Source organism: Coregonus clupeaformis, chromosome 10 (assembly GCF_020615455.1).
Source record: "Coregonus clupeaformis isolate EN_2021a chromosome 10, ASM2061545v1, whole genome shotgun sequence".
NCBI classification, from domain to species: domain Eukaryota; kingdom Metazoa; phylum Chordata; class Actinopteri; order Salmoniformes; family Salmonidae; genus Coregonus; species Coregonus clupeaformis.
The window spans coordinates 42,424,259-42,439,834 of record NC_059201.1 but is presented as its reverse complement, the minus strand read 5'-3'; the positions used below and the strand labels follow the sequence as shown (position 1 = coordinate 42,439,834).

Below are 15,576 nucleotides of genomic sequence, written 5' to 3'. Positions count from 1 at the left end.
TCGCTCTGGATAAGAGCGTCTGCTAAATGACTATAATGTAATGTAAAATTGCGCGACTAAGATCTCCTCGACAAAAACGTCAAATTTTATGACAGAGTTCTTGAGTTATCTTAGATTAATTCTGACTATTTTGAGGAATTGTATACTGGCTACGGCGTCTCAAGATGGACAAACTGTACTATCGTTTTTCAAGAGAAGGTTTTCCCCAGAAATGGGGGAAAATTGACAGCGACGCAATTGCACTGCACCTCAAGTTCCGGAAGACCGTTTAATCTTGTACACTGATTGTGCTATTTTCCTGTGTGTTTTTCATGTTTGACTGTGGGAATTTATGACCTAATGTTTGTTGTTGTTTATTTAATTTCTAGCCCCACCGCCTTGGTGGTAGAGGAGTTGACGGAGGGGGAGGAGGAGACACCCTCCCAGCTGCAGGCCAGAATCTCTGCCTCCTCCGCCACGCGGGAGCTCGACGAGCTCATGGCCTCGCTGTCTGACTTCAAAGTCCAGAGCAATGTGAGTTTTACAGAAATATTATTTTTACGAGGATGTGTGTGTGTATACTTGCGTACTATTGTTTGTACAGATGAACGTTATACCTTCAGGCGTTTGGAAATTGCTCCCAAGTAAACTTCTGACCCACTGGAATTGTGATACAGTGAATTATAAGTGAAATAATCTGTCTGTAAACAATTGTTGGAAAAATTACTTGTGTCATGCACAAAGTAGATGTCCTAACCGACTTGCCAAAACTATAGTTTGTTAACAAGAAATTTGTGGAGTGGTGGAAAAACGAGTTTTAATGCCTCCAACCTAAGTGTATGTAAACTTCCGATTTCAACTGTATATACAGTACCAGTCAAAAGTTTGGACACACCTACTCATTCAAGGATTTTTCTTTATTTTGACTACTTTCTACATTGTAGAATAATAGTGAAGACATCAGAACTATGAAATAACACATATGGAATCATGTAGTAACCAAAAAAAGTGTTAAACAAATCAAAATATATTTTATATTTGAGATTCTTCAAATAGCCACCCTTTGCCTTGATGACAGCTTTGCACACTCTTGGCATTCTCTCAACCAGCTTTATGAGGAATACTTTTCCAACAGTCTTGAAGGAGTTCCCACATATGCTGAGCACTTGTTGGCTGCTTTTCCTTCACTCTGCCGTCCGACTCATCCCAAACCATCTCAATTGGATTGAGGTCGGGAGATTGTGGAGGCCAGGTCATCTGATGCAGCACTCCATCACTCTCCTTCTTGGTAAAATAGCCCTTACACAGCCTGGAGGTGTGTTGGGTCATTGTCCTGTTGAAAAACAAATGATAGTCCCACTAAGCCCAAACCAGATGGGATGGCGTATTGCTGCAGAATGCTGTGGTAGCCATGCTGGTTAAGTGTGCCTTGAATTCTAAATAAATCACAGACAGTGTCACCAGCAAAGCACCCCCAGACCATAACACCTCCTCCTCCATGCTTTACGGTGGGAAATACACATGCGGAGATCATCCGTTCACCCACACCGCGTCTCACAAAGACACAGCGGTTGGAACCAAAAATCTCCAATTTGGACTCCAGACCAAAGGACAATTTTCCATCGGTCTAATGTCCATTGCTCATGTTTCTTGGCCCAAGCAGGTCTCTTCTTATTATTGGTGTCCTTTAGTAGTGGTTTCTTTGCAGCAATTTGACCATGAAAGCCTGATTCACACAGTCCCCTCTGAACAGTTGATGTTGAGATGTTACTGTTACTTGAACTCTGTGAAGCATTTATTTGGGCTGGTAACTCTAATGAACTTATCCTCTGCAGCAGAGGTAACTCTGGGTCTTCCATTCCTGTGGCGGTACTTATGAGAGCCAGTTTCATCATAGCGATTGATGTTTTTTGCGACTGCACTTGAAGAAACTTTCAAAGTTCTTGAAATGTTCCGTATTGACTGACCTTCATGTCTTAAAGTATTGATGGACTGTCGTTTCTCTTTGCATATTTGAGCTGTTCTTGCCATAATATGGACTTGGTCTTTTACCAAATAGGGCTATCTTCTATATACCACCCCTACCTTGTCACAACACAACTGATTGGCTCAAACGCATTAAGAAGGAAAGAAATTCCACAAATTAACTTATAAGAAGGCACACCTGTTAATTAAAATGTATTCCAGGTGACTACCTCATGAAGCTGGTTGAGAGAATGGCAAGAGTGTGCAAAGCTGTCATCAAGGCAAAGGGTGGCTATTTGAACAATCTCAAACATAAAATATATTTTGATTTGTTTAACACTTTTTTTGGTTACTACATGATTCCATATGTGTTATTTCATAGTTCTGATGTCTTCACTATTATTCTACAATGTAGAAAATAGTAAAAATAAAGAAAAACCCTGGAATGAGTAGGTGTGTCCAAACCTTTGACTGGTACTGTATTTACATACATAAACACATGTGTGTGTGTGTGTGTGTGTGTGTGTAAATGTGTTTGTGTATATATGTTTTATTCTCGCATAGGTGCAGTGAAATGTGTTGTTTTATAGGGTCAGCCATAGTAGTACGGCACCCTGGAACAAATTAGGGTTAAGTGCCCTGCTCAAGGGCACATCAGCAGATTTTCACCTTGTGAACTCAGGTATTCGAACCTGCAACCTTTCAATTACTGTCCCAACGCTCTAACTGCTATATGGATGAGTGGGTTGACCGATGGATGGGTGGGTGGTTGTGGATGGATGGATGGATGGATGGATGGGTGGATGGACAGCTGGATGGATGGATGGGTGGGTGTAGAGATGGATGAGAAAGAGAGGTAGGCAGGTGCAGATGGGATGAAAGGACTTACTGTAGGGTGAAATGTGCAGTCAAATGAATGGTGGATGTGTTACTTTTAAAATGTAGGTTGTATTTAGATTTTTGGCATCGATGTGGGGGTTCTTCACACAGGTAGATTGCTGTGGTCTAGACTGTGTCGGGCATTTACTACCATTCACCTTATCGATCCCACAATACTAAGTTATTTACACTGTGAGTTAATAAGTGTGGAATGTGAATGATTTTTATATCCATTACTATGATATATAATGCCAATTTTCACACAGCTTTATTGAGGAGGTGGTCATGATTTGATATGCCATGGTGCATTTCTGCCGCTGTGGCAACTTCCCTTTTCTCCTCAAACCATTTCCCCTTTTTTTTCTCTGTCTTCTATTATTGTTTCTGTGTGTGTGTGTTTCTTTCCCCTTCCGGCTCCATTGCTGCCCGTCCTCCAGTCTGGTTCTCAGTTGTCTCTCAGTATGAATCCCCTCCTGCTCAGTCAAGGATCAGAACCCTCCTCCTTGGAGACGAAGTCACCTGCAGCCCCTGCTTCCCCAGTAGTTGTAACCAGAGACCCAACTGGGCCTGTGGATCTGCAGCTGGAGCCCCCCAGTGACACGTCCCCCTCCTGTACCCCTGTTCCTTTAGAACTCCACATAGATGAAGATGCCTGCGCTTGCCCTCCCTCCTCCACCCCCCTCTCAGCTGCTTCAGCCTCCACCGTTGTGTTGGCCTCATCCCAGAGCCTCCAGTACACCCAGATCCACACACAGCTGGGAGGAGAAACTGATCCCAGCGTGAGAACTACGCTGACCTCCCACATGGAATCCCTCACTGTGGTCTCTAACACCACAAGCCACACTTTGCCAAAGACCCCCGATCCTCCTGTTGCCCCAGTTGTAAAGTACCCCAGTCCTGCAGTGGATACAAAGACCACCAAGACGCCTAGTCCAGTAACTGTTGACAAGACCCCTAGTCTGGTACCTGTTGCCAATACCCTCAGTCCTGTGACTGTTGTCAAGACCCCTAGTCCTATAACTGTTGCCAAGACTCCCATTCCAGTTATGGTTGCTACGAGCCTCAGTCCTGTTCCAATTCCTAAAAGCCTCAGTCCTCTTCCAGTTGCTAAGAGCCCCAGTCAAGTTCTGGTTGCTAAGAGCCCCATTCCTGTTAGTGTTGCTAAGAGTCCCACTCATAAAACAATCACCCTTCCTCTGTCAGCCCCCATTGATCAATCTTCCCCACCGAAGGAGAAGCAGCCAGACAAAACCGCTGCTCAGCCAGCAGAGCCCCCTTCTGCATGTCCTGACTTGAGGATAACATGGCCATGTCGGGAGCCCTTGCTGGAGGACACTCTTGGCAGATTGTTGTCCTTCGACTTTACCCTGCCAGAGGGAGAAGTGAAGCATGCCAAGATGACTTATCAGGACAAAGTGGAGCTTTGTGCCATGGCAGGAGACAAGGAAAGGACTTGGGAGGATGAGGAAAGGACTTACCCAAGGCACAGCACACCCCTGGATGGGCGCGAGGGGACGATGACCCCCCTTACCAAGGCCAGCTGGATGGACGACTGCTTGACCCCGTCGGCGTGCCCGGGAACCCCCGAGACCACCCTGGACCTGCCCCTGAACCAGCCTTCGGCCGTGGAGAGGCTGTCCACCTCGGGCCAAGTACGACGCTCTCTTCCAATAGGCCATCCATCCACAACAACGCTCTCCCAAAATAAGCTGGCACGCGAGTTTGAAGGCTGTAAGGCACCATATGGTTTATCTTTTATTAGGCCAAGTTTGAGGCCAAATCCCCACTTTGACACATTTCATCTTTCCCATGTATCCTGGCACTGGTGGTGTCACACACTGATAGGTGTAACCGATACAGTAAAATACAGAGATGTAAATGATCACTAATATATATGATGCCATTGGCTTTTTATCAGATGATGGTTCATTCTAGCCTGGTGGAATCAGTCTGATCGCTAAGTTCACCATCCTTTTTCACTTCACTTATACAGTACCAGTCAGAAGTTTGGACACACCTACTCATTCAAGGGTTTTTCTTTATTTTTACAATTTTCTACATTGTAGAATAATAGTGAAGACATCAAACTTTGAAATAACACAAATGGAATCATGTAGTAACCGGAAAAGTGTTAAACAAATCTAAATATATTTTATATTTGAGATTCGTCAAATAGCCACCCTTTGCCTTGATGACAGCTTTGCACACGCTTGGCATTCTCTCAACCAGCTTTATGAGGAATGCTTTTCCAACAGTCTTGAAGGAGTTCCCACATATGCTGAGCACTTGTTGGCTGCTTTTCCTTCACTCTGCCATCTGACTCATCCCAAACCATCTCAGTTGGGTTGAGGTCGGGGGATTGTGGAGGCCAGGTCATCTGATGCAGCACTCCATCACTCTCCTTCTTGGTAAAATAGCCATTACACAGCCTGGAGGTGTGTTGGGTCATTGTCCTGTTGAAAAACAAATGATAGTCCCACTAAGCCCAAACCAGATGGGATGGCATATCGCTGCAGAATGCTGTGGTAGCCATGCTGGTTAAGTGCCTTGAATTCTAAATAAATCACAGACAGTGTCACCAGCAAAGCACCCCCACACCATAACACCTCCTCCTCCATGCTTTACGGTGGGAACTACACAAAGACACAGCGGTTGGAACCAAAAATCTCAAATTTGGACTCTAGACCAAAGGGAACATTTCCACCGGTCTAATGTCCATTGCTCATGTTTCTTGGCCCAAGCAGGTCTCTTCTTATTATTGGTGTCCTTTAGTAGTGGTTTCTTTGCAGCAATTCGATTCTAATGAACTTATCCTCTGCAGCAGAGGTAACTCTGGGTCTTCCATTCTTGTGGCTGTCCTCATGAGAGCCAGTTTCATCATAGCGCTTGATGGTTTTTGCAACTGCACTTGAAGAAACTTCTTGTGTCCAAACTTTTGACAGTTAGTGTAAGTCTGGGATTTCTTATCTTGGAAACTGTTTGAGTCTGTCTGTAATGGGGCATTATTCAAAAATAACTTGTCAGCGATGGGATCACCTTCAACCAATCAGAGGATGGCTTAATTAAAACCCACCCACTGTTTCTGAGAGGATGCTGATTGGACCGTCCATTTTCTGGCTTATTCCAAGTGCCCATCTATTAGATTAAGCACAGACTGATAAGTAAAGTGAAATAGAATGGTGAAAGCAGCGATCAGACTGTTTCCACCAGGCTAGGCTCATTCAAGTTCCTTCATGATCTGTTAGTCATTTTCAAGTCGAAGTGATTGAGATGGGCTCTTATTTTGGGAGAGCGACTCACATGAACACATGAGGACACAAGGACTTGAATATATAGGGCATCTTGTCAAAGTTTTACCTGAGAAGTGATGCATGGAGTTTGTATTGTCTGCATTGTGAAGAATGTTGGCTATTGTGAACTGCACAAGGATATAAGTCAGCGAAAAGTCACGAGGGTTAACTGCCTACCATGTGGAAATGTCCGCTGTGTGTTGTTTACAGCTATATTGCACGTCTCAACTTGCATCTGTGAGCTTGTCACTTGCACAGTCAAGAGTGATGCAAACCTTCACCGCTCAGCCGTGTGTAGCTTGCCACCTCATGTCAATATGCTGGATTATATGTTGATGATGATAATGCACTCTCAGTATACCATTTAAAACCCCTTTATTCATAGGCTACTTGGCTAATGCAAGGCCAGGATAAAAATAAACACTTATGTGAAGCTGCTAAACCAGCCTTGAATAAGGGGGAAGGTAGGCTATGCATGTTTTTTAATCAAATTAAATGAAATGGGAGGGAAACCAATAGTTTTTTTATGTTTCTAAATATAAGATTCACCGGCACAAAAGGCACATCTCTCATTCCATGGGGACTGTGCGTCATAGCTGGATAGGCTGCGCTTTCACTCTCAAAATCCATGCGTTACCGTTAAGACCTGCTTTTGGTGGGTCTTCAAATTTACCATCAGCTCTGCATAAAATTGTCACTTTTGCGCTTGTTTTTATGAACACACCCTCCCATCTCAGCAAGCTGATGTTAGACAGGTAAATTGCCGAACCTGGTGTAAAGGTTGGAAAATGCCCGTTTTTACATGACGAAATTGCAAACTAACGTGTGTTTGACACTTGTGCCTCTCTTAGCGGCAGCCGAAAATAGAGCCAGTGGTGTTAAGGGAGAATAATTTGATTTGACCTAGTACCGCTTCTTCCAGGTGACGTGAAGAAGGTCTGTATCTGCACCATGTGGTCTCACTACTGGTGTTCCACAGGGCTAGGTACTACACACATTCTCTGTGCAATGTTTGAGTGGAGAGGGGACAAACCTAAAACATGTTTATATAGGCCTGTGGAACCATGTTTGAGAATCTGTTTTCAAGGACATTAGCAGGACTTGAGCTGCTTCTCTACAGTGACATTACTGCAAGAATCTAAGACCATCGGTTTTGCTGCTTGCATTTTATGTCCGCCTGTGTGTTGCAGGAGCATTACATTTCTAGTCGTTGTTTTGCACATCGTGTATTTTACATTTACGTCATTCTCTTATCCAGAGTGACTTACAGTAGCAATTAGGTTTAAGTGCCTTGCTCAAGGACACATCGACAGATTTTTTTCCTCTAGTCGGCTCTAGGATTCTAACCAGCGACCGTTCGGTTATTGGCCCAACGCTCTTAACCGCTAGGCTACCTGCTGCACTGTATGTTTTTGCGCTGAGAAGAATGGACGTTTGTTACGTGTTTTCAATCAGCCAGCATGCTCACACACTGCAGCCTAGCAGGTGTGAAATAGACTGCCTCGGAAAATAGTGGAATGGAGTCGAGTGGAGTGCCCTTTGACCTTTGCGATCAGCCGGCCTGGCCTGAAGGATTGTGCTTCCTGGTGTTTCGTGCCTGGCTCTGCAGCACCCCTGATATGTGTGTCGTCATGGGAGATATGGGGAAGCACCACCATGCCCCCCCCCCCCTTACTTCCTTCTACCCAACTCTGTAGCTCAAGTCGGTTATCTGCCGCACCAAAGAGACGCCCAACGTGCACCCCATGTACCGAGACGGGCATTTGTTGAGGCGTAAACTGGGTCCTGTCATCTTCACCAAGAGCAGTTCCCAGGACTGTCTCATCGCAGAGCTGCAGGGTAAGCTAGGAATCGAATGCGCCGTTGAGCGCCGACGCAAGAAGCAGTCAGACGACTGGCTCACTGAAGGGGTCATCGTCATGAACAACCCGCAGCGCACACGGGAAGATCGGGCCTCGCCGGTGGTGGACAAGGTACAGTGATGTGGCCGGAGCCAGTACTAAGTCCTCTCATTGCAGCACCTTCCAGTAGCGTTGTTCTTGATTTGTGCTGTTATTCTAGAGTAACGTTACCAAGGCCCTTTTCTATACCACACATATGGATTATGACTAGCGAACAGTTTCTCAACCGTATTCTTCTGTAACCACTTGTTGATGTTTTCTTGCCCCAACTGAGGCTTTCTATTTCCTGTGGTTTAATTTCACTCATCTTTGATGTCTCTCTCTTGCTCTCTGTCTCTTCCCGCACCCAGATTGTCATCCCTCCTGATTCGCCTGTCCCTCGGAGAAAAGTCATTCCCCCTCCGCAGTCCCCCCCGGCACCCAAAAAGCCATCCCCTGTCAAGCAGACCCCTCCGCCCCTGCCTCCTCCCCCGCCCCCACCCCCCTCGCCTCCTCCCAAGGACCCCATCCCTCCCCCGCCACGCACCCCTTCCCCCCCACCTGTGGAGCATCAGCCCACCTCTTCCTGGACGCCGACCCCCAGAGAGCCCACCCCTCCACCCAGGGAACCTGCCCCGCACAAAACCCCTAGCCCCCCGCCCAAGTCTGTCACCCCGCCCACTCCCCCAAAGGTCTTTGTGTCTATTGGCTGCCAGACTGAGTACAATCCCATCTTCCCACCAATGGAGGCATGGAACACTCAATCCACTTTGTTCGTTTATCCTTCTGTTTTCTCTATTTCTCCCTTTCTCTCTTTGGCCTAATCTGCCTCTCACTTATTTATTTTCTCACTATCACCAACTTTGTTTCTCAATTTCTTGGTTTGTATTGAGTGGTCTGTCAGTGGACGTGTTGTCAAAACCAAAACTCTTCACTGTGTGTGTGTGTGTGTGTGTGTGGAGAAAACAGATCTATTTTGGGCCCTATCTCTAAACACTGCTGCACCAAGAGTCTAGGAGAGGGGTTGTGATGAGGAAGGAACTCTTTAAGGATGTGTGAAATCCATTCTGTAGAGATTAAAGAGCATGACATCCAGGCTGGCGAGTGAACTGTCCCGGTTTTTGGAGAATGACGTCTAGCGGCGGCAACTTGGGCCATGTCGTTCCCTTCCTCTTTAACAAACTCATCAAGGTTAAACCAAGTTGGTATTTGATTTTACTCCAGATGGAAGGGTGGATGTTTAGTGAGGGTTGCCTTTCATCAGTGAAATTTGCCTGTACGTGACTGTTTTTCCCTGTGGGTGTGTGTGTGTGCGCACACGTTTTTTTGTAAGCAGTAGGCCCACTGACAGGCTATTTTTTCCCTCTGTGGAATTTGACTAGGTCAGGAAGCTCCAATGACCAAACCATTTGAGAAGTGTAGTTCCCTCCCAACTTACTTATGCCCATCAACACAATCAATAGGCTCTATAGGTAGCTAATAAGAGGAGTTACTCTTGGAGACAGTAGTCCAATTAAAGAGTTCCAGGGTTGGACTGCAGTGCTCTATGTAATGTCAGCTTTTATGCGATGAGTCGAACATGTTCTTTCTAGCCTGGCATGCCATGCCAGTGGCATTCTCCATTTCAGCCATTAAAAAGACTGCTTTCTTTGGCACGTCACATAAGCCCAGGGAGAGTGTGTTCTGTTTCGTCAAGAATAATTACTGCTGTCTATGAAGACTCAGTTAAATTCCAAATACTTAATCCCAGAGGGGCAATTACATTCAGATGTAATCAGCAGAGTTGTTGAAGAGAGACTCTTCTACGCTTTAATTAGGTTTTCTGTGAATTGAGCAGAACATTAATTGGGAAGGGATCTCTATTTGTGGAACTGTGTTGCTTGCATGTGTATGTTTCTATATGTTAGTGTGTATGCTTAATGTCTGCGTGTGTGTTTCTGTGCGTCTGTTTCTTTCTCTGACATGTCTGTCTGTGTGTGACCCATCCACAGATTCTGGCCCAGGGGAAGAGCTTGCCCACGGCTCCCCCCAAACAGGCCAACAAGCTGGACAACATGCTGGGCAGCCTCCAGTCAGACCTCCATAAACTGGGCGTCCAGACCGTGGCCAAGGGAGTGTGTGGGGCCTGCAACAAGCCCATCGTTGGACAGGTGACCTTACACACACACACACACACACACACACACACACACACACACACACACATACACACAGGAAGACACACGCACACATGCACAACACACACAGGCCGTACTCACGCACTCACACTTACGCACACACTCACATTCACCTTTACTGTGCTTATTACATACATTTTTGGGTCCCTGTTGAATGTATTCCTAGATCAATTTTGACTGCTCGTGGTCAATACAACAGTGGTCATGATTGGTTAATCCACCCTGTTGTTCTGAGCTGCCTACACAGCTTGCATGGTTTGCATTCTTCCATATAATCGATGTTTGCTGGTAATGGAAATAAGGTTAATTACTTTGTCCACAATAGGAAGGTCACTGTTCCACACTGAGGGCTGAATCTGAACTGGAGATATGCACCATTAACCGGTGGAAATCAATCATGCATTGATGTCAATGGGACATTGGCATGGTCATACGCACATCTCTGATTAGGATTCACCCCTGGGCCAATATTCGTAAAGACTCTTAGTAGGAGCGCTGATCTAGGATCAGTGTGGTCTTTTAGATTCTAATGGTTAAGATTACATGGATGGGGGGACCTGATCCCACTCTGAGACAGTTTATGAATACGAGTCCAGATTCACAAAATTCTAGGTTGAGGCTCCTAGTTTAGATTTGTGTTGCGTCTGTCTTGTGCCCTCCCTGTGCCCAGGTGGTGACCGCCATGGGGCGCACGTGGCACCCGGAGCACTTTGTGTGTACCCACTGTCAAGAGGAGATTGGCTCCAGAAACTTCTTTGAGCGGGACGGAGCACCCTACTGTGAGAAGGACTACCACGACCTGTTCTCCCCACGCTGCCACTACTGCAACGGACCTATCCTGGACGTTAGTATTACACACACACACACACACACACACACACACACACACACACACACACACATTATGGCACCCTGAATCCCACAGACCCAGCTTTGAGCCATTCTTCTCCACACCCTATCTCTGTTTCTGTCTCACTCCGCACGTCAACACTCACTCATATCCTTGCACTGACACACTGCAGCGTGTGTATGAGCCACTGCACACATGAACACACACACACACACATGAACACACACACTGCCTGGGGTGAGGCACCACAGCAGAAGGGGGAAGAGTACAGCGACTGGACTTTAGCCTCGGGATAGGTCAGATTAGTCACAGTGGAGACAAGCTTCCTCATTGGTCCAATGTGGTGTATTCATATCACTCCTTTCTCTCTCCTTTCTTTCTATTACTCTCTCTCGTCACGCTACTTTGTCCTCACTAGACAGACTGCTCTCTACTACTCTGTCGTCAGCCTCACTATAGTAGTGCTGCCATCTGCTGGCTATAGGCAAAATGCCTAAAACCTTGATTTTATGAATTCAATATGCTGCTAACTAGCCTAGGAAACCCAGACCCTAGGCAACAGCAGTGACTAGGGTCTGGGATTAATAACGGACTCTTGTTAACTTCGAAAAGGGGAAAAATATGTTCCGGGGAGGGACCTCTTCAGACAGACAACTCTCCCAACAAATCACGAGGCAGGCATGTCAAAACGTCGCGATTTGCAGGCAGAACCTTTGCAGTGGTTTAAGTGAAAGTAGTTGATGCAAACTAGCCACTTGCAAAATGCACTCATTAAAAGTAACCTCAGTGATTTCCATCTTGCTAGCTAATATTTTGTGTCCGGGAGGATGTGGGCAACAAGCAGATAAAGCAGTGACGTAGTTCCTCTATGCCAAACTGACGTTGCATCCATACAGATGCGTAAGCCGGAACATTGGTACATTGTGGGAGCCAACCCGTCTGTCTAGAGAGACTAGTGTACGAAACATGAAAAACACTGTCCTAATATTGAGTTGCACACCCCCCTTTTGCCCTCAGAACAGCCTCAATTCGTTGGGGCATGGACTCTACAAGGTATCGAAAGCGTTCCACAGGGATGCTGGCACATGTTGACTACAGTGCTTCCCACAGTTGTGTCAAATTGGCTGGATGTCCTTTGGGTGGTGGACCATTCTTGATACACATGGGAAACTGTTGAGTGTGAAAAATCAAGCAGCGTTACAGTTCTTGGCACAAACCGGTGTGCCTGGCACCTACTACCATACCCCGTTCAAATGCACTTAAATATTTTGTCTTGCCCATTCACCCTCTGAATGGCACACATACACAATCCATGTCTCAATTGTCTCAAGGCTTAAGTCTCCTGAAGTGGATTTAACAAATGACATCAATAAGGGATCATAGCTTTCACCTGGATTCACCTGGTCAGTCTGTCATGGAAAGAGCAGGTGTTCTTAATGTTTTGTATGCTAACTGCATTTGAGGAAAAATATGGATCTTTTTTTGTCCCCTACAGAAAGTGGTGACGGCACTGGACAGGAACTGGCATCCAGAACACTTCTTCTGTGCTCAGTGTGGAGCTTTCTTTGGTCCAGAGGGTAAGCTATCTCTCTCCCCTCTCTCTCCTCTCCTCTATTCTTCCATCTTTCTTCTCTATTCCTTTCTCTCTAGCTTCTCTTGCCCTCAGTCTCCTCTGTCTGTCGTTCTTCTCTTCTCTCCTCCCCTCTCCACTTTTCTCTCTCTCTGTCGTCTTAAGGCAGTGTCCTTCTCTGCCCCTCCTCCACAGGCTTCCATGAGAAGGATGGGAAGGCGTACTGTCGGAAGGACTACTTTGACATGTTTGCGCCCAAATGTGGAGGCTGTGCCCGTGCCATCCTGGAGAACTACATATCAGCCCTCAACTCCCTCTGGCACCCTGAGTGCTTCGTCTGCAGGGTAAGTGGGTGTGTGCTGTGGTGCTATTCTAAGCGTATTATCCCTCATCTACATATGGTGAGACATACAGGTAACGGACAAAATAAATGAAACACCAACATAGTGTCTTAATAGGGCGTTGGGCCACCACGAGCCGCCAGAACGGCTTTAATGCGCCTTGGCATAGATTCTACAAGTGTCTGGAACTCTGTTGGAGGGATGCGACACCATTCTTCCACGAGAAATTCCATAATTTGTTGTTTTGTTGATGGTGGCGCCGCTCCAGAATCTCCCATAAGTGTTCAATGGGGTTGAGATCTGGTGACTGAGACGGCCATGGCGTATGATTTACATCAAATGTTATGCTCATTAAACCATTTAGTGACCACTTGCCCTGCGGATGGGGGCATTGTCATCCTGGAAGAGACCACTCCCATCAGGATAGAAATGCTTCACCATAGGTCGAAGGTGATCACTCAGAATGGCTGTGTATTATTGCCGTTTACCTTGCCCTCTAAGGGCTTGAGTGGACCTAAACCATGCCAGGAAAATGCACCCCACACCATAACAGAGCCGCCAGAACCCTCATTTACTCATGTTTCCTTTATTTTGGCAGTTACCTATAGCTTTCATATAGTTCTTGAAAAAAAGGTATTTCCAAAAACAGTATTGATTGCCTCAGCCATTTTGTGACAACCTCCTTTCCTTTTCTTCCCACCTCTGTGCATTACAGGAGTGCTTCACCCCCTTTGTAAATGGGAGCTTCTTTGAGCACGAGGGTCAGCCCTACTGCGAGGGCCACTACCACGAGCGCCGCGGCTCCCTGTGCTCCGGCTGCCAGAAGCCCATCACGGGCCGCTGCATCACGGCCATGGCCAAGAAGTTCCACCCCGAGCACTTTGTCTGTGCCTTCTGCCTCAAGCAGCTCAATAAGGGCACCTTCAAGGAGCAGAACGACAAGCCCTACTGCCAGGGCTGCTTCATCAAGCTCTTCAGCTAGGGAGCTAACCCACTCCCCAGCCGTGTGTGTGCCTGCGTGTGCCTGCGTGTGCCTGCGTGTGTGTGTGTGTATGCTGTGTCCCAATTCTCTACCGTTCTACCCTAAGTGGGCACTTGCTCCCTTCATGAATTTAAAAGGAAATGACAGGTGTAGGAAATATAGTGGAAACTCCAGCCATCTCTACACCAGTCCAATGCTTTAAAATGTCTGGGGAGAAGTACACAGGAAGAGAATCAGGACACGGGGTGGATGTGTGTGTCGAAAGGTGGAGGCTGGGATAGAAGGTAGTCAGTGGCTATGATGAGGAAGCAGAGAGTTGTTCCTTACTGTGCATGTAGCTAAGATGAGACTGGCCATTTGAAAAGCTCCCCTACAGTTACCTGGAGGTAACAGAGCCTTGAGGGCCGTGGGGTTGATATTTTAAGAGTTCCAGAAAGCATGAGGTTTAAAGAGAGCCCAAAGAGATTTTTGTAAATGTATAACGAGCGAGAGAAGCCATTTGTGTGTGAAACTTTTTTAATGTCCTGTTCGGAGCAACAGTCTCTGCAAAGGATTTATTTTCCTGCGTTATCATGTGACCGACGCGTGGAGGTCAGGTCATAGGGGTATGTCGGTGCCATTACAAATGCACACCTATAAACTGTCTCTTGATCTCAAACACACACACACACAGACACACACTTTAAACTCTGAGAAGAGGAAAAGCTCTCGTCTCCTCTTTCCCTCCTCGTCTCCTCCCTTTCTCTTCACTTCTCTAAGACCAGTTCAAACACTTGGTGCTCACTCAACTCAATCACAGATTCCTCTCTCTGCGGCCCTCATGGGGCCATTTTACAGCCTGGTATGGTCAAGATATCAGGGTCCTATTTTTGTACACTTTTCCTATGGAAATGTTCATAGACTAACAAGGACGGCTCAGCAGCATAGATTTAGTAGATCCAAATTCCTTTTCCCTGTTTGCTTAATTTTTCCAATGGAACTGTACAAAACTCTCAAATGTGTTTGTACAAAATGAGACACGTTGTTTAGAGACACACACACTTACTCTCCAGACTACTGCTTTTTTCCATGTGCTATGGACTCTCCATTTCTATTTTCTGTAGATCAGTCTTTGCGCCACCGATCTCATATGAATTCTCATTAATGTCATCTGATTTTAAAAGAATGTACATTTGAATATTGTCTTTCCCTTGATGTGGACAGAGGATGGGGGTGTTCGGGTGAGTGTTGGGGACCTCTCATCTCGGAGGATCTCTGCTCGTCCCTTACTTTCCATCAGCTTTGGGTAGGGAGGCATCTCTTAGCCTGGCAACCAAACTGAGCACAGCGTTGTTCCGTCTGGTGTAACCAGGCTAGACTTCTCCCTCTATAAGGAAACAGGACAAAATACTGGAGCATGTTGGTTAGAAACAACATGTTCATTGTGTGTATTTTGCCTCTTTATTTGCTACTGTATTCGCCCACACATTTATCCAAGTCTTAAAATGAATTAATTCAGAGTGAATGGGGAGTGCTTTTCTTGGGGCAATGTTTTGTTGTACATTTAGCTACTGACAATGTGTGTGTTTTCCCTCAGATACATAAAGAGTAAGTAATAGAGAGAGACTTGGTCCTTTTAATGTACAGGGTGGATTGGTTTTTAACCTCACTGCTTATTGACTTA

The 15,576-nt window shown here is 46.1% G+C and overlaps 1 protein-coding gene across 3 annotated transcripts in view; it reads left to right on the top strand.

The window, feature by feature from the left end:
- LOC121575091 (paxillin-like) overlaps positions 1-15,514 on the top strand; it is a 47,330-nt gene extending 31,816 nt beyond the window's left edge. For 2 of the 3 annotated variants that reach the window (XM_045223036.1, XM_045223037.1), the window contains exons 6-12: positions 369-513; positions 3,261-4,475; positions 9,985-10,143; positions 10,841-11,014; positions 12,516-12,597; positions 12,786-12,934; positions 13,647-15,514. In XM_045223036.1, the coding sequence (XP_045078971.1) occupies positions 369-513; positions 3,261-4,475; positions 9,985-10,143; positions 10,841-11,014; positions 12,516-12,597; positions 12,786-12,934; positions 13,647-13,913 (2,191 nt within the window). In that variant the 3' untranslated portion in view covers positions 13,914-15,514. The remainder of the gene's footprint in view (positions 1-368; positions 514-3,260; positions 4,476-9,984; positions 10,144-10,840; positions 11,015-12,515; positions 12,598-12,785; positions 12,935-13,646) is intronic. The other variant, XM_045223038.1, reaches the window with a different exon arrangement.
- The last annotated feature ends 62 nt before the right edge of the window (positions 15,515-15,576 follow it).